At 45.2% G+C, this 23,286-nt stretch overlaps 1 protein-coding gene across 3 annotated transcripts in view; it reads right to left on the reverse strand.

The window, feature by feature from the left end:
• Window positions 1-13,886, reverse strand: part of siah2l (seven in absentia homolog 2-like) — an 18,731-nt gene extending 4,845 nt beyond the window's left edge. The window contains exons 1-2 of one of the 3 annotated variants that reach the window (XM_083926479.1): window positions 13,264-13,269; window positions 4,213-4,436 (exon numbers count right to left, since the gene is read on the reverse strand). In XM_083926479.1, the coding sequence (XP_083782605.1) occupies window positions 4,213-4,422 (210 nt within the window). In that variant the 5' untranslated portion in view covers window positions 4,423-4,436; window positions 13,264-13,269. Of the gene's footprint in view, window positions 1-4,212; window positions 4,437-7,388; window positions 7,650-13,263 lie in introns of those variants that run through there. The other 2 variants (XM_083926478.1, XM_083926477.1) reach the window with 2 other exon arrangements.
• Between the last annotated feature and the right edge of the window lie 9,400 nt (window positions 13,887-23,286).

A 23,286-nucleotide genomic window follows, 5' to 3' on the forward strand; every position in this document is an offset into this window, starting at 1 on the left:
GAAAACACGCAGGACTGGACCCGAGTGCAAACACCAACTCGGCAACAGGAGCAACAAAAAACCAGGAACAGGTCCACAGAGAAGTGAGAAGAGAAACATCGACACAAGGATGAAGCCAGCCCTGCTGCACGCTACCGCTCCTGCTACACGCTACCGCTCCTGCTACGCGCTACCGCTCCTGCTACGCGCTACCGCTCCTGCTGCGCGCTACCGCTCCTGCAGCACGCTACCGCTCCTGCAGCACGCTACCGCTCCTGCAGCACGCTACCGCTCCTGCTGCACGCTACCGCTCCTGCTGCACGCTACCGCTCCTGCTGCACGCTACCTCTCCTGCTTCAGGCTACCGCTCCTGCTGCACACTACCTCTCCTGCTACACGCTACCGCTCCTGCTGCACACTACCTCTCCTGCTACACGCTACCGCTCCTGCTGCACGCTACCGCTCTTGCTGCGAGTTACCTCTCCTGCTACAGGCTACCGCTCCTGCTACAGGCTACCGCTCCTGTCGATGCTACCGCTGCACGCTACCGCTCCTGCTGCACGCTACCTCTCCTGCTGCACGCTACCTCTCCTGCTGCACGCTACCTCTCCTGCTGCACGCTACCTCTCCTGCTGCACGCTACCGCTCCTGCTGCACGCTACCGCTCCTGCTACACGCTACCGCTCCTGCTGCACGCTACCGCTCCTGCTACACGCTACCGCTCCTGCTGCAGGCTACCGCTCCTGCTACAGGCTACCACTCCTGAGACATCTGGAGTCTCTGCAAGAACGATCCGGCCCTTCTCCTGGTTCCTGCTCCGTGTGTGAACAGAGACGTGCGTTCTCCTGGTTCCTGCTCCGTGTGTGAACACAGACGTGCGTTCTCCTGGTTCCTGCTCCGTGTGTGAACACAGAGACGTGCGTTCTCCTGGTTCCTGCTCCGTGTGTGAACACAGACGTGCGTTCTCCTGGTTCCTGCTCCGTGTGTGAACACAGAGACGTGCGTTCTCCTGGTTCCTGCTCCGTGTGTGAACACAGACGTGCGTTCTCCTGGTTCCTGCGCCGTGTGTGAACACAGACGTGCGTTCTCCTGGTTCCTGCTCCGTGTGTGAACACAGACGTGCGTTCTCCTGGTTCCTGCTCCGTGTGTGAACACAGACGTGCGTTCTCCTGGTTCCTGCTCCGTGTGTGAACACAGACGTGCGTTCTCCTGGTTCCTGCTCCGTGTGTGTGTGTGTGTGAACACAGACGTGCGTTCTCCTGGTTCCTGCTCCGTGTGTGAACACAGACGTGTGTTCTCCTGGTTCCTGCTCCGTGTGTGAACACAGACGTGCTTTCTTGCTCCTTTACGTTGAACGGACGTTGATCCAAACTTCCTCTAGAGGGCGTCGCTCACATTCAAAAGTTGCTCCAGTAAAGTTTGACCCCAACAAAGATGGAGGCGATGGAGGAGAGAAGCGTCCTGAGTCAAAATGTCTCATCTATTTTTAGTCATTTTGCATCTTTTTGTGGTGGTTTTGCATCTATTTTTAGTCATTTTGCATCTTTTTGTGGTGTTTTGCATCTATTTTTAGTCACTTTGCATCTTTTTGTGCTGATTTTGCATCTATTTTTAGTCATTTTGCCCGACACTGCCCCCACGATTTCAGGTGGTACTGCAGCGTTTGCTCCGTATCTGTTCGCATCCGTGAGCTTTCAGGATACGCACAGAAACACGGAGGAGACGGACGCAGAGGACGCACAGAAGGCTGCATCTCTAACGTTCAGTTTGCGAAGTGCAACTGAACGCTGATGAAAAACCCAATAACTATTTGAATGTCCACAGTCCATGTGGAGGTTTCCAGTTGTGCAAGTTGTGCAGCTCTAAGAGTGTGTGTGTGTGTGTGTGTGTGTGATGAAATATTCAGCAGCTGCTGGTCAGAGCGCAGCAGCAGCTTCCTGGAAAACAAGACGCCATCATCGTCTTGATGCTGGTTTCTCCAAACACTTTCGTATTAAACTAAAATCAGCGCCTGCATCTAAAATTATATATAATAATAAATATAATAATAGTAATAATAAAGGTGTTTAATGAAGCAGAGAAAGACACTTTTGTCCCACACACACATGAATCCTCTCGTCCAGCTGCATTAACGGTTCTTTGAGGGGATTTACAGCGTCAGCACATTTGGTCCTCACATCCTCAAACACTATAATAATAATAATGAACATATTTACTCAGAGTCACAAACTCCACCTCTGCAGCAACCATTCATCCTTCCTCCTGCTCCGGTGATTAACGCTCACAGGGAATGAGTCTTTTAAAGGTCGAGCCCAGGGGTCTGCAACCTTTAAGGCCGCCCTCCCACTGTGCCTCCGTCCCGTGCCCCGTACTTTAGGGTCCTTGTCCCCCCCTCCAGACCCGTTTGTACTCACACTACCTGGGCCTCGGAGAATGCTTCTTGCTGCCTATACGTCATCACGCCGTAACACGGCACACGCATTCAGGAAATATTCGCCTCGTTTCCATGGTGATATCTGAAGGTTATTTTAAATAATGAAAAGTTTAAACATGGGAAATATTTGGGTCATTCTTAGAAACTTTCCCCTGTTTGGATTCTTCTGGGCTGTTTTACTGACTCAGCACAAATCAGTTCAACGTTGACTCCTGTTATCTCCTCAAATGACTCGACAAATATTAATGAATGAATAAAAAAAGAGCTGAGTCACAGTTTGGTTCAGATTCACACACAATAGATTCAAAACGGAGACGAACAAACGCAGGAAACAGGAGCGGAGGTTAAAACCACGGCTCACCCTCCTCCACACCGCCATCAATACCAATCAGGCTAAGAGCTGTGTGTGTGTGTGTGTGTGTGTGTGTGTGTGTGTCTGTGCGTGTCCCTGTGTGTGTGTGTGTGTCTGTGCGTGTCCCTGTGTGTGTGTGTGTTTGTCTGTGCGTGTCCCTGTGTGTGTGTGTGCGTGTCCCTGTGTGTGTCTGTGTGTGTGTGTGCGTGTGTGTCCCTGTGTGTGTGAGAGTGTGTGTGTGCGTGTGTGTCCCTGTGTGTGTTTGTGTGTGTGTGCGTGTGTGTCCCTGTGTGTGTGTGTGTGTGTGTGTGAGTGTGTGTGTGTCTGTGTGCGTGTGTGTGCGTGTGTGCCTGTGTGTGTGTGTGTGTTTGTGTGTGCGCATGCGTGCGTGCGCATGCGTGCGTGAGTGCGTGTGTCTGTGTGTGTTTGTGTGTGTCTGGTTGTGTGTGTGTGTGTGTGTGTGTGGGTGTGTGTGTCAGGTTGGTAAATGGGTTAGAGGTATAAAGATTCCCTCCGTCGTCCTTGAGGTTCGGGGTTTTTCCGTCGACTCAGTTTGTTTCAGATCAATAAATAAATCACATTAACGCCGGTTTCATCCTGAGCAGCTGTGCTCACTGGGCTCGAACCGGGTCACGTTTGGAGCGGTGCCTCGGCGGTTTAATGTCAAACTGAAGAAACTGTGAGGATGTTTTGTTTTCCCGCCCTCAGACAAAAAAGCTAAAAGTGTAAACTCCTCCTCCATGGTATTTCTGTGCACTTTAATCATCAGTAACCATGGAGACAGTTTTTATTAAGGTAGAAATCCAGGAGAGATGCTAACAGCCGGACGTGGCTAACAGTTGTTAGCTCGGGGCAGCACGGCGAAGGCATTCAAAGGTCTTTTTTAACCACTAATCCTGTTCAAAATAACCCTAACCCTCTGAGCAATGAACTTGATCCAATCGTCCTCGCCTACGGGAGTCTCCATCTTGTCAGACTTTGACTCCGCCTCATTTCCTCTGACTAAGGTCATGTATGTGAGGCTGGGGGGAGGGGCGTACGTCCATCTGGCTGACGTTTACCTCCGAGGAGAAGTGAGGGCCAGAGGCTAGCTGTCACTCAAGAGGCCACGCCCCTAATTATTCATAAACTTTAACCTCCAATAAAATAAAAACTAGCCCCTCCCCCTCAGTGTTGTCATGGAGACCTGAGCTAATCACACAGACTAGAATGTTCTTTTGTCCTTAAACAGGTTTAATGATGCTGTGTAAACGGCCTGTTTAACATGAAACCTGCCCCTAGTGGACACTCAGAGAACTGACGCTGACGGAGCTTCCTGATTGGATCAGACAGGAAGCTGTGGGCGGGGCTTGGTTTTGTTTTGTTCCGATCAACAATAACACTAACAAATCCCCCAAAGAAGAAGAAGGAGGGTCGAGCAGCAGGTTTGAACCTCTCCAGGACTCACCTGGCTGCCCGGCAGCGGTTTGGTGCGGCCGACAGGTCGCCCGGCTCTGCCCGTGACCTCTGACCCCTGCTGCTGATGCTGTGGTCCGGTGTTAGCGCTTAGCCTTGCGGCGCTAGCTGAAGTGACTCCGTGGTGGCGATGCCAGCCCAGCAGGCAGCGCCACTGAGCCAGCTCCCTGAGGAGAGGCAGGCAGGAGGCCGGACACAGCATCGAACACACGCACACTGCTGACACACACAAACACAACACACACAAACACACACACCTTCATTACTTCCAGACTTTTAGGCCACAAACGTCCAACACACAGATTTCACTTGCAGACAGCTCAGTGTTCGTCTGATCCAGAGGTCGGTCAAATCAGAATGTGACTTTACACTCACCTGAGTCACTTTTCCACCTCACACGCCGCTAACAAGACTTCCTAGCATCTATGTGTGACATCTATGTGGGACGTACGCGATAGAGACGGGACGTATGAAACTACTACAGGACGTACGCGATGATGGGGACAGGACGTACGCGATGGAGACGGGACGTTCGCGCCGAAGACGGGACGTACGCGATGGAGACAGGACGTACGCGATGGAGACAGGACGTACGCGATGGAGACAGGACGTAGGCGATGGAGACGGGACGTACTCGATGGAGACGGGACGTACGCGATGGAGACAGGACGTAGGCGATGGAGACGGGACGTAGGCCACAAAGATGGGACATATGCGACGGAGACGGGACGTACGCGATGATGCGGACAGGACGTAAGCGATGATGGAGACGGGACGTACACGATGATGGAGACGGGACGTAGCCGATGATGGGGACAGGACGTAGGCGATGATGGGGACAGGACGTAGGTGATGATGGGGACAGGACGTAGGCTATGATGGGGACAGGACGTAGGCGATGAAGACGGGACGTAAGCGATGATGGGGACAGGACGTAAGCGATGATGGGGACAGGACGTAGTTGATGAAGACGGGACGTACGCAATGGAGACAGGATGTGAGCGATGATGGAGACGGGACGTAGGTGATGATGGGGACAGGACGTAGGTGATGATGGGGACAGGACGTAGGTGATGATGGGGACAGGACGTAGGTGATGATGGGGACAGGACGTAGGTGATGATGGGGACATGACGTAGGCGATGATGGGGACAGGACGTTGGCGATGATGGGGACATGACGTTGGCGATGATGGGGACATGACGTAGGCGATGATGGGGACGGGACGTAGGCGATGATGGGGACAGGACGTAGGCGATGATGGGGACGGGACGTGAGCGATGATGGGGACGGGACGTAGGTGATGATGGGGACAGGATGTGAGCGATGATGGGGACAGGACATGAGCGACGATGGGGCAGGACGTAGGCGATGATGGGGCAGGACGTAGGCGATGTTGGGGAAAGGACGTACGCGATGAAGACAGGACGTACGTGAGGATGGCGACAGGACGTAGACGATGAAGACAGGACTTGGCGACGATGGAGACAGGACGTTGGCGGTGATGGGGACATGACTTTGGTGATGATGGGGACATGACGTAGGCGATGATGGGGACATGACGTAGGCGATGATGGGGACGGGACGTAGGTGATGATGGGGACAGGACGTGAGCGATGATGGGGACGGGACGTAGGTGATGAAGACAGGAAGTAGGCGATGATGGGGCAGGACGTAGGCGATGTTGGGGAAAGGACGTACGCGATGAAGACAGGACTTGGCGACGATGGAGACAGGACGTAGGCAATGATGGGGATAGGACGTTGGCGATGATGGGGACATGACGTTGGCGATGATGGGGACATGACGTAGGCAATGATGGGGACGGGACGTAGGTGATGATGGGGACGGGACGTGAGCGATGATGGGGACGGGACGTAGGTGATGAAGACAGGACGTAGGCGATGATGGAGACGGGACGTACGCGATGATGGAGACGGGACGTACGCGATGATGGGGCAGGACGTAGGCGATGATGGGGCAGGACATAGGCGATGATGGAGACGGGACGTACGCGATGATGAAGACGGGACGTACGCGATGATGGAGACGGGACGTACGCGATGATGGAGACGGGACGTACGCGATGATGGGGCAGGACGTAGGCGATGATGGGGCAGGACGTAGGCGATGATGGGGCAGGACGTACGCGATGAAGACAGGACGTACGTGATGATGGCGACAGCGTTGTAGACGGCGGTGGTCTGTGAGACACTAAAGACGTCCCAGAGTGTGGACGCAGAATTCCACACGTTGGTTTGACAGATGAGACAAAGTGACGACCGACGTCTCTTTCAGTGTTTCAGGACGTCCGTCGGGGCTTCGATGACTCGCTCGCTCCTGAGGTTCACGGTGCTCGACACTGCCCCCACGATTTCAGGTGGTACTGCAGCATTTGCTCCGTATCTGTACGCATCCGTCAGCTTTCAGGGTACGGACAGAAACACGGCGGAGACGGACGCAGAGGACGCACAGAACGTCTTTAACGCAGAGCAGGAATGAGCCTTTAGTCCGTCCGGTGGAGAACTGTTTTTACGTGTTACTACGAAAAACTGCGACTTTCTTTGGTTGTGAAACCTGGCGGGACGTTTCCTAAAGACAGCGGCGCAGAACTTCAGACAGGGAAGCGTAACGTTGTGTTGTGTTCTCTAAACCATTTTAAATAAACGTTATTTATAAAAATGTGACAATAATTCAGTTCAGTCGGTAAAAGTGTTTTAACTCAACACGTTAAATTAAAAAGAGTCCAGGTTCGAACCCCGACGCTCGCCTTTAACGGACGAACCAACCCTCAGACTAACGGGTCGCCTGCCGACGCACAAGTGATCTGAACATGACATCATCTGTCAAGATACCGAAATATTCAACACACACACAACACACACACACACACACACTCACACACACACACACACTCACACACACACACACACACTCACACACACACACTCACACACACACACACACACACACACACACACACACACACACACACACACACACACTCACACACACACACACTCACTCACACACACACACTCACACACACACACACACTCACACACACACACACACACTCACACACACACACTCACACACACTCACACACACACACACACACACACACACACACACACAGAGACACACACACACACACACATACTGTACCAGCAGTAACGCAGCTGAAGCTCGCTCGCCCTCTCTCTCTCCTGCTGCAGCAGCAGAAGAAGAAAAACAACTCTTTTCTTCTTCTGTGGTGAGAACACGAAGCGCTGACACACACACACACACACAAACTCAGCTGTGTGGCGTTTGTCCGTCCGTCCGCCGACACACAAACAGACACACACACAAACACCTCTCTCTCTGCTGTCACTAAATGTCTCTCGTCCTCTCTGACTGAGCGGCAGAAAAACATCCAGCCTCCAAACGACCGCGCAGCGCCGTCCCCGAGACGCTGCAGCACACACACACACGCTTTAACACACACACACTCTGCATGCCACACACACACACACACACACACACACACACACACACACACACACACACACACACACACACAGTGGGGGCGGGGAGAAAGAGAGCAGAGGGAGAGAATGAAAGGGGAGTATCGCTCCGCCGAGAGTGATCCTCCTCCACCACCTCCCAGCATCTGTCCTCTCTCCTCTGCAGTGTTTACATCACATGTACCTGTGTGTGTGTGTGTGTGTGTGTGTGTGTGTGTGTGTGTGTGTGTGTGTGTGTGTGTGTGTGTGTGTGTGTGTGTGTGTGTGTACATTGGTCGCAGGAAAAACAAACAAACAAACAAACATTTGGTGAAAAAATTAAAGTGAAATTCTATGTGACTGAAGGCTGGAGGGCTTTTAATTTGAAGGGCCAGATAGAGGAAGTCGTGACACTCGTGTCTTTTAACAGCAGGTCCTTCAACATCGTGGTTCAACAGTTAATTATTAATCATGTCGGGAAAGATGTCTAAATATGGGATCACTTTGAAATGTGTTCACGTCTTTGAATTTTTACATTTTATGTCTTTGATGTAATTTATGTATTTTATGTCTTTGATGTATTTGATGGTATTTGATGGTATTTTATGTCTTTGATGTATTTTATGTCTTTGATGGTATTTTATGTCTTTGATGTATTTTATGTATTTTATGTCTTTGATAGTATTTTATGTATTTTATGTCTTTGATGTATTTTATGTATTTGATGGTATTTGATGTATTTTATGTCTTTGATGTATTTGATGTCTTTGATGTATTTTATGTCTTTGATGGTATTTTATGTCTTTGATGTCTTTGATGTCTTTGATAGTATTTTATGTCTTTGATGGTATTTTATGTCTTTGATGTATTTTATGTCTTTGATGTAATTTATGTCTTTGATGTAATTTATGTCTTTGATGTATTTTATGTCTTTGATAGTATTTTATGTCTTTGATGGTATTTTATGTCTTTGATGTATTTTATGTCTTTGATAGTATTTTATGTCTTTGATAGTATTTTATGTCTTTGATGTATTTTATGTCTTTGATGTATTTTATGTCTTTGATGGTATTTTATGTCTTTGATGTATTTTATGTCTTTGATGGTATTTTATGTCTTTGATGGTATTTTATGTCTTTGATGTATTTTATGTATTTTATGTCTTTGATGTATTTGATGTCTTTGATGGTATTTTATGTCTTTGATGTCTTTGATGTATTTTATGTCTTTGATAGTATTTTATGTCTTTGATGGTATTTTATGTCTTTGATGTATTTGATGTCTTTGATAGTATTTTATGTCTTTGATGTATTTTATGTCTTTGATGTATTTTATGTCTTTGATGTCTTTGATAGTATTTTATGTCTTTGATGTAATTTATGTCTTTGATGTATTTGATGGTATTTTATGTCTTTGATGTATTTTATGTCTTTGATGTCTTTGATAGTATTTTATGTCTTTGATGTATTTGATGGTATTTGATGGTATTTTATGTCTTTGATGGTATTTTATGTCTTTGATGTAATTTATGTCTTTGATGGTATTTTATGTCTTTGATGGTATTTTATGTCTTTGATGTAATTTATGTCTTTGATGTAATTTATGTCTTTGATGTAATTTATGTCTTTGATGGTATTTTATGTCTTTGATGTAATTTATGTCTTTGATGGTATTTTATGTCTTTGATGTAATTTATGTCTTTGATGTAATTTATGTATTTGATGGTATTTTATGTCTTTGATGTATTTTATGTCTTTGATGTCTTTGATAGTATTTTATGTCTTTGATGTAATTTATGTCTTTGATGTATTTGATGGTATTTGATGGTATTTTATGTCTTTGATGGTATTTTATGTCTTTGATGTAATTTATGTCTTTGATGTAATTTATGTCTTTGATGTATTTTATGTCTTTGATGGTATTTTATGTCTTTGATGTAATTTATGTCTTTGATGTAATTTATGTCTTTGATGTAATTTATGTCTTTGATGGTATTTTATGTCTTTGATGTAATTTATGTCTTTGATGTAATTTATGTCTTTGATGTAATTTATGTCTTTGATGTAATTTATGTCTTTGATGTAATTTATGTATTTGATGGTATTTTATGTCTTTGATGTATTTGATGTCTTTGATGGTATTTTATGTCTTTCATGTCTTTGATGGTATTTTATGTCTTTGATAGTATTTGATGTCTTTGATGGTATTTTATGTCTTTCATGTCTTTGATGGTATTTTATGTCTTTGATAGTATTTGATGTCTTTGATAGTATTTGATGTCTTTGATGTATTTTATGTCTTTGATGTCTTTGATAGTATTTTATGTCTTTGATGTAATTTATGTCTTTGATGTATTTGATGGTATTTGATGGTATTTTATGTCTTTGATGGTATTTTATGTCTTTGATGTAATTTATGTCTTTGATGTAATTTATGTCTTTGATGGTATTTTATGTCTTTGATGTAATTTATGTCTTTGATGTATTTTATGTCTTTGATGTAATTTATGTCTTTGATGTAATTTATGTATTTGATGGTATTTTATGTCTTTGATGTAATTTATGTCTTTGATGGTATTTGATGTATTTTATGTCTTTGATGGTATTTGATGTATTTTATGTCTTTGATGGTATTTGATGTATTTTATGTCTTTGATGGTATTTGATGTATTTTATGTCTTTGATGGTATTTGATGTATTTGATGTACTTTATGTCTTTGATGGTATTTGATGTCTTTGATGGTATTTAATGTCTTTGATGTAAAGCATCTTTTTAACTCGACATAAACACACATTTTAAAACAAATATAACTTTTATGTGCTTTTTATGGTGATTAAGATTACAACTCGTTGTTAAAAACTAGATATCGTCAACAAACATTCATCGGATCGACTTCACACTTTGCAGGTGTTGCTGAGGACGAAGTGCAGCGTCGATTGCGAGCTCTTGGGATCTACAGGACAGGTTAGCACTGCGAGAGGGTTCCTGGTTAGAATCCCGGCTGGGGCCCTCCTGTGTGGAGTTTGCATGTTGTCCCCGTGTCTGCGTGGGTTTTCTCCGGGTTCTCCGGTTTCCTCCCACAGTCCAAAGACGTGCGTGTGTTCGGTTCATTGATGACTCTAAATCACCCGTAGGTGTGAATGGTTGTCTGTCTCTGTTCGTCTCTATGTGTCCTGTGATAGACTGGCGGTCTGTCCAGGGTGGACCCCGCCTCACGCCCGATGTCAGCTGGGATCGGCTCCAGCCCCCCCACGACCCCGACAGGGACAAGAGGCTGAAGATGAATGAATGAATGAAGATATGAACTCACTGTGTAGTGTGTTTTAAGGGGACCTTTATAGACTGTTATACCGCGGAACGGCACGTTGGGTACAGCTCGCTCTCCGTCGCTCACTGCGGTACGTTTAGATGTTCTCTTACATTTAGACGGTGAACACAGATGTCCGTCTTCCACAGAGCTGGGTCTGTCTGACGTTCCTGTCTGTTACAGTGAAGGTTTTCAACGCCATCGTACTCTACGGGGGAATTGTTGGGTCTCTGTAAATCATAAATAAGTCCCAGAGTGTTGTCTTTACCTGCTCTGTAAAGTGTCCTGACATAACTGCTGTTATGATTTGACACTATAAATAAAATTGAATTAAATTCAGCTACACCCTGATGGAGAGTGTAGTGTTTAGTGAGCACTCAGGAGGATCACATCCATCACATTAATGACACACACACACACACACACACACGGCCGAGTGTTGGGCTGAAGTCAATCTCATTATTGGAGCTTTCAATGAACGTGTCGATCCGTTCCTCCATTAATGGATCCGTTGTTTGGGCTCAAAATGGTGAAAAATGTGGTTCAGTGTTTCGAAGTAGAGCAGCACTGAGGCTCCGTCTGAACTGGGATTTAAATATTTAAACACACGTTTTTTGTGTTGCTTTAACATTAACTTATTATTTTACATCAGCAACAATTGCCAGCTTGGTTCGCCGAGGAACTTCTCCTTTCATTTTCAATTTCCAAGGGGCGACCAATCACAGCAACGGAAACATGACCTACAACCAATCACAGCAACTAAACATGACCTACAACCAATCACAGCAACTAAACATGACCTACGACCAATCACAGCAACGGAAACATGACCTACAACCAATCACAGCAACTAAACATGACCTACGACCAATCACAGCAACTAAACATGACCTACAACCAATCACAGCAACTAAAACATGACCTACAACCAATCACAGCAACCTAACGTGACCTACGACCAATCACAGCAACTAAACATGACCTACGACCAATCACAGCAACTAAACATGACCTACAACCAATCACAGCAACTAAACACGACCTACAACCAATCACAGCAACTAAACATGACCTACAACCAATCACAGCAACTAAACACGACCAACAACCAATCACAGCAACTAAACATGACCTACGACCAATCACAGCAACCAAACATGACCTACAACCAATCACAGCAACTAAACATGACCTACAACCAATCACAGCAACTAAATATGACCTACAACCAATCACAGCAACTAAACACGACCAACAACCAATCACAGCAACCAAACTTGACCTACAACCAATTACAGCAACTAAACATGACCTACAACCAATCACAGCAACTAAACATGACCTACGACCAATCACAGCAACTAAACATGACCTACAACCAATCACAGCAACTAAACGTGACCTACAACCAATCACAGCAACTAAACATGACCTACAACCAATCACAGCAACTAAACATGACCTACAACCAATCACAGCAACAGAAACATGACCTACAACCAATCACAGCAACTAAAACATGACCTACGACCAATCACAGCAACTAAACATGACCTACAACCAATCACAGCAACAGAAACATGACCTACAACCAATCACAGCAACTAAAACATGACCTACGACCAATCAGAGCAACTTAACATGACCTACAACCAATCACAGCAACTAAACATGACCTACAACCAATCACAGCAACTAAACATGACCTACAACCAATCACAGCAACTAAAACATGACCTACAACCAATCACAGCAACTAAACATGACCTACAACCAATCACAGCAACTAAACATGACCTACAACCAATCACAGCAACTAAACATGACCTACAACCAATCACAGCAACTAAACATGACCTACAACCAATCACAGCAACTTAACATGACCTACAACCAATCACAGCAACTAAACATGACCTACAACCAATCACAGCAACTAAACATGACCTACAACCAATCACAGCAACTAAACATGACCTACAACCAATCACAGCAACTAAACGTGACCTACAACCAATCACAGCAACTAAACATGATATATATATATAAATATATATACACAGTTAATGTATATATTCTTATTACTTCTGCTACTTTGTCTGTGGGTTTAAATTATTTGTATTGTTCGAAAACTTCCAAATAAAAGTATTAAAACAAAAAAAAAAACAACACAAACTCAACTTTTGTTTTGGTCCTCCGTGACGTCATACACCAGAAGCAGGAAGTGTGTGTGTGTGTGTGTGCGCACCTTGCAGGGGAACGGCAGCGTGGACGCCACCTTCTCCATGGCCAGGTTCCGGATGCTGGGGGACAGCGGGCCCCTGCAGGTCGGGCAGCAGCTCAGCTTCTGGCGGCACTGGTTGCACACCAGGTGACCCGCCTGGCACTGCAGGATGGGCGGCAGCACGTAGTCGAAGCACACCGGGCACTCGAACAGCGCGGTGAGCTCCGGGGACTGTCCGCCGGGCAGAGCCAGGGACACGGACACAGCGGCGGGGGCGGAGGGGGCAGGAGCCGCGGCTCCTCCAGACCCGATCACGGAGCTCACACCGGCGGCTGCCGCCACTGCTGCGGCCGCGGCTGCTGCTGCCGCGGCGGCTGCGGCTCCTCCGGACCCCCCGTGCTTCCCTCCAGTTACTTTCCCGGCCCCGAGTCCTCCTCCACCCCCGGCCCCGAGTCCTCCAGCCCCGGCCCCGGCTCCGGCTGAGGACGGACGGCTCATGTTCCAGCTGCGGTCCGTCTCAGCGGGTGTTTACTCCCGGTCCGTCCGTCGTCGCTCCTCCCGGTCCCCCGGAGACCCAACATGGCGGCGGCAGGTTTGTATCGCCTGCCACCGCCCCCAGTGGACGCTACGTCACAGATTGACAGCGCGCTCAGCCAATCAGAGAGTGGAGTCGTGTCATGACGTCATGTGCGGAAATAAATTAATAAACATTACTTTATTTTTATTTATTTATTGTTTTTTCGTGTTTAAAAATCTTTATTTTATGTCAAATATTTATAAAAAATATTTTATTTAGTTTAATTGATTTGGCAACAAAGTGACAGTGAAATTAAAATCTTTAATAAATTAATAAACATCTTTCTCTATTTTTATTTATTTATAGTTTATTCGTGTTTAAAAGTCTTGATTTTTATATTTTTTTAAATATTTTATTTACTTTAATTGATTTATCAACAAAGTGACAGTGAAATTAAAAAGCTTTAATGAATCAATAAAAAGTGAAATTAATAAATAAATTAATTAATTGAATTAAACATTAAATATCATAGTGTGATTCATACACACACACACACACACACACACATATATATATATTATTTATATTAAGTGTTATTCATATATATTTGTTAGTCAAGAACACAGCATTTGTATTAAAGATCATGTTCTGTCATAAATCATAAAGTCAGAGTTTGCTCTTTTCCTGCTCCATGTGTAGAATATATAAGTATGTATATAATATTATATCATATTATAAGTATGTATATGTATAAATATATATATGTATGTGTATAAGTGTCCTGAGAAAACTGTGGTTTTGATTTGGCACCGAAAATGAAATAAAATAGAAATTAAATCCATTTTTTTCTCCTTTTACTGAATCGTTCTGTTCCCGTCTCTGTTCATCTTCATTTCTCTGCAGAAGAAGTTTCATGTTTGAATTATTTAATTACATTTTTAATTATTAAAATATGTTCTTGTTTCTATTTAAATATTCTCTTGTTTTTTTTCATGTTTTTCATGTTTCATATATTTTTTTATTTGACTCATTTTAAAGAAAAAATGAGGAAATAATTCACAGGGACTGAAATATTTACGTCCATGAAGAAAATACAGTTATCACGTGTCTGTGGCGCCTCTCAGTGGACGAACGCCTCAACTCTCCTTATTCCTTTATTCCCTCAGAATGACACAAGTTTTTAGTTTTGCTCCAGTTCATCTCAGCTCCAGCCTCTGGTCCTGGATCAGGTCTCAGGGGCAGCAGCTCCAGCCTCTGATCCTGGATCAGGTCTCAGGGGCAGCAGCTCCAGCCTCTGGTCCTGGATCAGGTCTCAGGGGCAGCAGCTCCAGCCTCTGATCCTGGATCAGGTCTCAGGGGCAGCAGCTCCAGCCTCTGATCCTGGATCAGGTCTCGGGGGCAGCAGCTCCAGCCTCTGATCCTGGATCAGGTCTCGGGGGCAGCAGCTCCAGCCTCTGGTCCTGGTTCAGGTCTCAGGGGCAGCAGCTCCAGCCTCTGGTCCTGGATCAGGTCTCAGGGGCAGCAGCTCCAGCCTCTGGTCCTGGATCAGGTCTCCGGGGCAGCAGCTCCAGCCTCTGATCCTGGATCAGGTCTCAGGGGCAGCAGCTCCAGCAGGGGACCCCAAACTTCCCTTTCGCGGGCCACATTAACCAGCTCTAACTGGGGGATCCTGAGGCGTTCCCAGGCCAGTGTGGAGATCTAATCTCTCCACCTGGTCCTGGGTCTTCCCCGAGGCCTCCTCCCAGCTGGACGTGCCTGGAACACCTCCCTAGGGAGGCGCCCAGGGTTCATCCTTACTAGATGATCCTGAACCACCTCAACTGGCTCCTTTCAACACAAAGTAGCAGCGGCTCTACTCCGAGTTCCTCACGGATGCTGAACTTCTCCCCCTGCTCCAGTTTAACATCATAATAATAATAATAATAATAATCAGAGTGTGTAAAAACCACGATCTTCAGGCTGAATTCAAACTTTAAATGATTTTAGAATAAAGGAAGTGATCACTGAGCTGCAGTTCATGTTTATGTCATTAATGTTGTTGCTGTGTATTAAACTCAGTGTGGCTCGTTCCCCGGCTGCCTCTGTGACTCTTCAGCTGCTCAAAGGAAACAAACATCCTCTTTAAAGAGTTATTAGAAAATATAGAAACCAGAGAAGATGCAGATGTTGTTTCCTGCTCTCTGGTGACTCAGTGATGAAGGAGCCGTGGATTCATTTGGCTGCGTTCATTAAAGGTCGTTTCAATGTCGGCCAGCTGCACGGGCGCCGCGTCAACAATAAACTGAGTTGCATTATCCTGATTACCCCAGCAACAACAACCGCAGGGGCAGTTCTGCTTCCTGACCATCTGGGGGCCACACTCCCACTGTGCCTCCGTCCCGTGCCCCGTGCTTTAGGGTCCTTGTCCCCCCCTCCAGGCCCGTTTGTACTCACACTACCTGGGCCTCGGAGAATGCTTCTTGCTGCCTATACGTCATCACGCCGTAACACGTCACACGCATTGATGACGTCATGGCGATGCGTGGCTTTGTTTCCAGATCTTTCCGTAGACCTCGGAGTTTTTGTGCGTCTTGTCGACTGTTTTTGAATCTTTTCATCGACCAAATCTGCAGTAAACACTCCACCTCCGCATCACACCAACGTGAACCTTTCACCGCCATTGTTTGAAATGTCCGCGCATGGTCCCTCCTTCTTTTTTCTACGTCCCAACAGGCGCACAGGAAATGAGCTCAGAACCGCCGTAGGCCTCGTGCTCGTACACGTGCGCACGCTCGTGCTCGTACACGTGCAAACGTGCTTTACTAAAGCCCACCTCTCCCAAACGGGCCGTGGACGGCAAGCGTGCCGCTCCTAGACGCGGTACGGTTGCACTCACACTGGTCAAAGGAACCAGACTTTAGCCGTGAGACGTGCTGGGGCACGGGACGGAGGCACAGTGGGAGGGCGCCCTTAGTATTGGTATTAAGAGTACCAGGTCGTATCCACACCTGTGTAGAACGTGGAACCACGCCGTCCTGCCCTGATGACGTGTTTCCCTGCTTGACTCTGGTGTTCAGAGCCGTCCTCCTGTCTCCGCGTTATGAAACAGTGTGTGGTCAGAGTCTGGCTCCGTATCTGGTCCTGTTGGCCGCTGTAGTCGGGCTCTGGCCCCCGGCCCGCCGGAGAGGCTCTTACTGTTATTTAAAGAATGGTCTGACAGCAGCGTCCCGGCTCAATTAACCTTCAGACGCCTTTAAGAAGAAGAAGCTGTTTGAGCAGAAAGAGAGAGAGAGAGAAAGGTGCTCGGGGAGAGCGACGCTGGGAGGGTTTACTGAGTGGAGCTCAGACGTTTCTGTGATTTTAAAATAAAACGGTTTCTGTTGGGAAGACGAGTCAGTGACAGCGTGGTGCGGGTTCAATTCCATTAAATTAATAAATGAAACATTCAGTTTTTATTCTCCACACAGCTCAAGACTTTACGCCTGCCGATGTGTCGTTACGTGACGCTGGGTCACTTTACACTGCCTCACTTTACGCTGGGTCACGTTACGCTGGGACACTTTACGCTGCGCTGCGTCTCGTTGCGAAACGATACGTTGCGAAATGTTGCAAAATCTTGCGATGCAATATGTTGCGATACATTGCGATATGTTGCGAAGCGGTACGTTATGTTGCGATGCAATATGGTGCGCTACGTTGAGTTGCGCTACGTTGAGTTGCGCTACGTTGAGTTGCGCTACGTTGAGTTGTGATACATTGCGAAGCGATACATTATGTTGAAAAATGTTGCGCTACTTTGCGATGAGTTGCGTTACGTTGAGTTGCGTTACGTTGAGTTGCGTTACGTTGAGTCGCGTTACGTTGAGTCGCGTTACGTTGAGTCGCGTTACGTTGAGTCGCGTTACGTTGAGTCGCGTTACGTTGAGTTGCCTTACGTTGAGTTGCGTTACGTTGAGTTGCGTTACGTTGAGTTGCGATACGTTGCTTTATTCTACTTTTAAAGACGAACTTCAGCTCAAATCTCTTTTCTTAAACAGGAAATCTTCTCACATGTTTGTGACACAACTGTGAAACAAGAACAAACTAAACTTCTGTGGTTTCTGAAATAACGTGTGACTCTCTTCTTTGTCTTCTTGTTATCTCTGAGATCTCACACACACACACACACACACACACACACGTCGTGGAAATGAATTCCATTATAAAGAAAAGAGGAGGAGTTCTGACTCTTTGACTTCGTCTCCTCTGCGTCTGACGGCCAATTTACTTCCTGCTAATCCGTTAATCTGCTCTCAGCGTCTGAAATTCACTTTTCACACTCTGTTTATTGTTTATCCACGGATCTTTGAGTGGCAGCTGTTTCCATCACAGTAACGGCATCAATTCAATTCAATTTCAATTCAAGTTATCTCAGGACACTAGGTAAAACTAGGTAAAGACCAAACTCTATGACTTTATTTATGATTTACAGAGACAACAATCATCAGACATCAACATCAGAGGACGGAGCACAGATTATTATAATAACAACATGACTGGAGTAAATATTGCGCGGTTCTCTGCATCAGGACGTAGTCCGCGGTGAACTGTGGTGATGATGGAACCGTAAAGGAACAGTGTGACAGATGTTCTTGTGATGAGTAGATTTTAAACACCCGGTTGACTTTTGTAGTTTAATGAAGGTAAAAGACCAAAACAGAGAAAAACCAGACTATTGTTGTGTTCCTGTCACGTTCACACAGACGTCATTTCAGCATCTGACACTACTAACGACTGAACACCTGACATGAGCTAGTGTTAGCTTCATTTAGCATCAGGACATGAGCTAGTGTTAGCTTCATTTAGCATCAGGACATGAGCTAGTGTTAGCTTCATTTAGCATCAGGACATGAGCTAGTGTTGGCTTCATTTAGCATCAGGACAGGCGCTAGTGTTAGCTTCATTTAGCATCAGGACAGGCGCTAGTGTTAGCTTCATTTAGCATCAGGACATGAGCTAGTGTTAGCTTCATTTAGCATCAGGACATGAGCTAGTGTTAGCTTCATTTAGCATCAGGACATGAGCTAGTGTTGGCTTCATTAAGCATCAGGACATGAGCTAGTGTTAGCTCCATTTAGCATCAGGACACAAGCTAGTTTTGGCTTCATTTAGCATCAGGACAGAAGCTAGTGTTGGCTTCATTTAGCATCAGGACACAAGCTAGTTTTGGCTTCATTTAGCATCAGGACAGAAGCTAGTGTTAGCTTCATTTAGCATCAGGACAGAAGCTAGTGTTAGCTTCATTTAGCATCAGGATGTATGCTAGCGTTAGCTTCATTTAGCATCAGGACATGAGCTAGTGTTAGCTTCATTTAGCATCAGGATGTATGCTAGCATTAGCTTCATTTAGCATCAGGACATGAGCTAGTGTTAGCTTCATTTAGCATCAGGACATGAGCTAGTGTTAGCTTCATTGAGCATCAGGACATGAGCTAGTGTTAGCTTCATTCAGCATCAGGATGTATGCTAGCGTTAGCTTCATTTAGCATCAGGACATGAGCTAGTGTTAGCTTCATTTAGCATCAGGGCATGAGCTAGTGTTAGCTTCATTGAGCATCAGGACATGAGCTAGTGTTAGCTTCATTTAGCATCAGGATGTATGCTAGCGTTAGCTTCATTTAGCATCAGGACATGAGCTAGTGTTAGCTAAACTTAGCATCAGGACATGAGCCAGCGTTAGTTTAATTTAGCATCAGGACAGAAGCTAGTGTTAGCTTCATTTAGCATCAGGACAGGAGCTAGCATTGAGTCCCCATTGTTGCTGGACTGTGTGTTGACGTGTGGGGGAGTTGAAGTCGTCACCTGATGTGTTCGAGGTCCACGCAGCTTCTGGTTCCTGTTACAAAATAATCAGACAAGAGGTCGCACCTTTAATATTTAACGACCTGAGTAAACAAACAAAGCACCAATGGGCTCCTTCCACTGTAATGGACTTTACTATGAGAGGAGCTGGTACAGGGGCCAGTAGGTAAGTCTTTAAAACACTCTTTAATAAACTCTGGCTTCACTAACTACGCTGATGACGCTTTGTTGTGTGTGTAGGGACTCTTCTCATGTGTGTGTGTGTGTGTGTGTGTGTAGGGACTCTTCTCATGCTGCTGCAGAGGTTTGCTGTTATTTTCAGCAGCTTTAGTGGTTAAAAAAGACCTTTGAATGCCTTCACCGTAGAACAGACGCAGAACGATCGTTTTAATCACTGCAGCTTTAATTTGAATGAAACTGGAGCAAACTTGAGCCGGTGTGTGGCACTAACGACCCCTCATACACCAGCGACCACTGCACCACAGCACACACACACACACACACACACACACACACACACACACACACACACACTGAGCTCTCTCTCTCTCTCTCAGTGTGTCTCATCCTCTCAGCTCGTTGGTCACATGTCGGCTCCTCTGTGATCGCAGCATTGATCATTATTTATAATATAATAACATAATAATATTATAATAATATAATAATAATAATAATAATAATATAATAAAGTGTTGTGGTGATGAAGCGTCGCTGCAGCGGATCCTTCCTGTTCCTCCTGCTCCTCTTTTCTCCAGGTGAGAACATTTTCTGCTTCACTTCTGTTTTAAAGGTAAAAAATACTTATTTTTATTATATATAATAATATTTATATATTTATAATATGAGAGTGAAGAGGTTATAAGGTCTATTCATGAACATTTGCACTTTTAATCTTCACGAGAGGATTTTACTTTAGAAACAAGGTTTTTTTTTAGAGACGAGAGACTGAGGAGAATGACTGACAGCCGATATCTGCAACTTAATAATAATAATAATATTAATATTTATATGTACTCAACCAATAATTAGTGTTCTCCATCGTGTGTTTTACAGTCACTTAAGTCCATTAGTGTCTTTATTTCTCTTTGTCTTGTTTAAATTTTGTTCATAAATGATGAAAAATGTGTAAAACGTCTCAAATTTATTAATTTTTCAAAGTAAAACGACTCAAATGATGAATTCAAAATCAAATTAAATAAAAAAACAATAAAACAAAACATTTTAAACAGTTTTTTGTCCGTTATTGTCCTTCAACGGCGCCCGTTCACGGCGTCCGAGGGAGTTTTTTTTCATCTGTGACGTGAGCGAGTGAGTTTCTTTGTGTCTGAGTGAAAAAAGAGCAGCAGGTTTACAAACTGTGGTGCTTTTATTGTGACGGGACGAATGAGTGACGGAACGCTTTTATTGTGACAAGATGAATGAGTGATGGACCGCTTTTATTGTGACGGGATGAATGAGTGACCAACAGCTTTTATTGTGGCGGGACGAATGAGTGACCAACAGCTTTTATTGTGACGGGACGAATGAGTGACGGACCGCTTTTATTGTGACGGGATGAATGAGTGACCAACAGCTTTTATTGTGACGGGACGAATGAGTGACGGACTGCTTTTATTGTGACGAGATGAACGAGTGACCAACAGCTTTTATTGTGGCGGGACGAATGAGTGACCAACAGCTTTTATTGTGACGGGACGAATGAGTGACGGACCGCTTTTATTGTGACGGGATGAATGAGTGACCAACAGCTTTTACTGTGACGGGATGAATGAGTGACACTTTAACACACGTTTATGCTCCTAGAGGACACTTTAGCACACGTTTAGACTCCTAGAGGACACTTTAACACACGTTTATGCTCCTAGAGGACACTTTAACACACGTTTATGCTCCTAGAGGACACTTTAGCACACGTTTAGACTCCTAGAGGACACTTTAACACACATTTATGCTCCTAGAGGACACTTTAGCACACGTTTATGCTCCTAGAGGACACTTTAACACACGTTTATGCTCCTAGAGGACACTTTAACACACGTTTATGCTCCTAGAGGACACTTTAGCACACGTTTATGCTCCTAGAGGACACTTTAGCACACGTTTAGGCTCCTAGAGGGCACTTTAACACACATTTATGCTCCTAGAGGACACTTTAGCAAACGTTTATGCTCCTAGAGGACACTTTAACACACGTTTATGCTCCTAGAGGACACTTTAACACACATTCATGCTCCTAGAGGACACTTTAACACACGTTTATGCTCCTAGAGGACACTTTAGCACACGTTTATGCTCCTATAGGGCACTTTAACACACGTTTATGCTCCTAGAGGACACTTTAGCACACGTTTATGCTCCTAGAGGACACTTTAACACACGTTTATACTCCTAGAGGACACTTAAACACACGTTTATGCTCCTAGAGGACACTTTAGCACACGTTTATTCTCCTAGAGGGCACTTTAACACACGTTTATGCTCCTATAGGACACTTTAGCACACGTTTATTCTCCTAGAGGACACTTTAGCACACATTTATGCTCCTAGAGGACACTTTAAAACATGTTTATGCTCCTAGAGGACACTTTAACACACGTTTAGGCTCCTACACTTTAACACACGTTTAGACTCCTAGAGGACACTTTAACACACATTTATGCTCCTAGAGGACACTTTAGCACACGTTTATGCTCCTAGAGGACACTTTAGCACACGTTTAGACTCCTAGAGGACACTTTAACACACATTTATGCTCCTAGAGGACACTTTAGCACACGTTTATGCTCCTAGAGGACACTTTAACACACGTTTATGCTCCTAGAGGACACTTTAGCACACGTTTAGGCTCCTAGAGGGCACTTTAACACACATTTATGCTCCTAGAGGACACTTTAGCAAACGTTTATGCTCCTAGAGGACACTTTAACACACATTTATGCTCCTAGAGGACACTTTAACACACGTTTATGCTCCTAGAGGACACTTTAGCACACGTTTATGCTCCTATAGGGCACTTTAACACACGTTTATGCTCCTAGAGGACACTTTAGCACACGTTTATGCTCCTAGAGGACACTTTAACACACGTTTATACTCCTAGAGGACACTTTAACACACGTTTATGCTCCTAGAGGACACTTTAGCACACGTTTATTCTCCTAGAGGGCACTTTAACACACGTTTATGCTCCTATAGGACACTTTAGCACACGTTTATTCTCCTAGAGGACACTTTAGCACACATTTATGCTCCTAGAGGACACTTTAAAACATGTTTATGCTCCTAGAGGACACTTTAACACACGTTTATGCTCCTAGAGGACACTTTAACACACGTTTATGCTCCTAGAGGACACTTTAGCACACGTTTATGCTCCTAGAGGACACTTTAGCACACGTTTAGGCTCCTAGAGGGCACTTTAACACACATTTATGCTCCTAGAGGACACTTTAGCAAACGTTTATGCTCCTAGAGGACACTTTAACACACGTTTATGCTCCTAGAGGACACTTTAACACACATTTATGCTCCTAGAGGACACTTTAACACACGTTTATGCTCCTAGAGGACACTTTAACACACGTTTATGCTCCTAGAGGACACTTTAGCACACGTTTATGCTCCTAGAGGACACTTTAGCACACGTTTAGGCTCCTAGAGGGCACTTTAGCACACGTTTATGCTCCTAGAGGACACTTTAGCACACGTTT

This window comes from Echiichthys vipera (genome assembly GCF_963691815.1).
Source record: "Echiichthys vipera genome assembly, chromosome: 14".
NCBI classification, from domain to species: Eukaryota; Metazoa; Chordata; class Actinopteri; order Perciformes; family Trachinidae; genus Echiichthys; species Echiichthys vipera.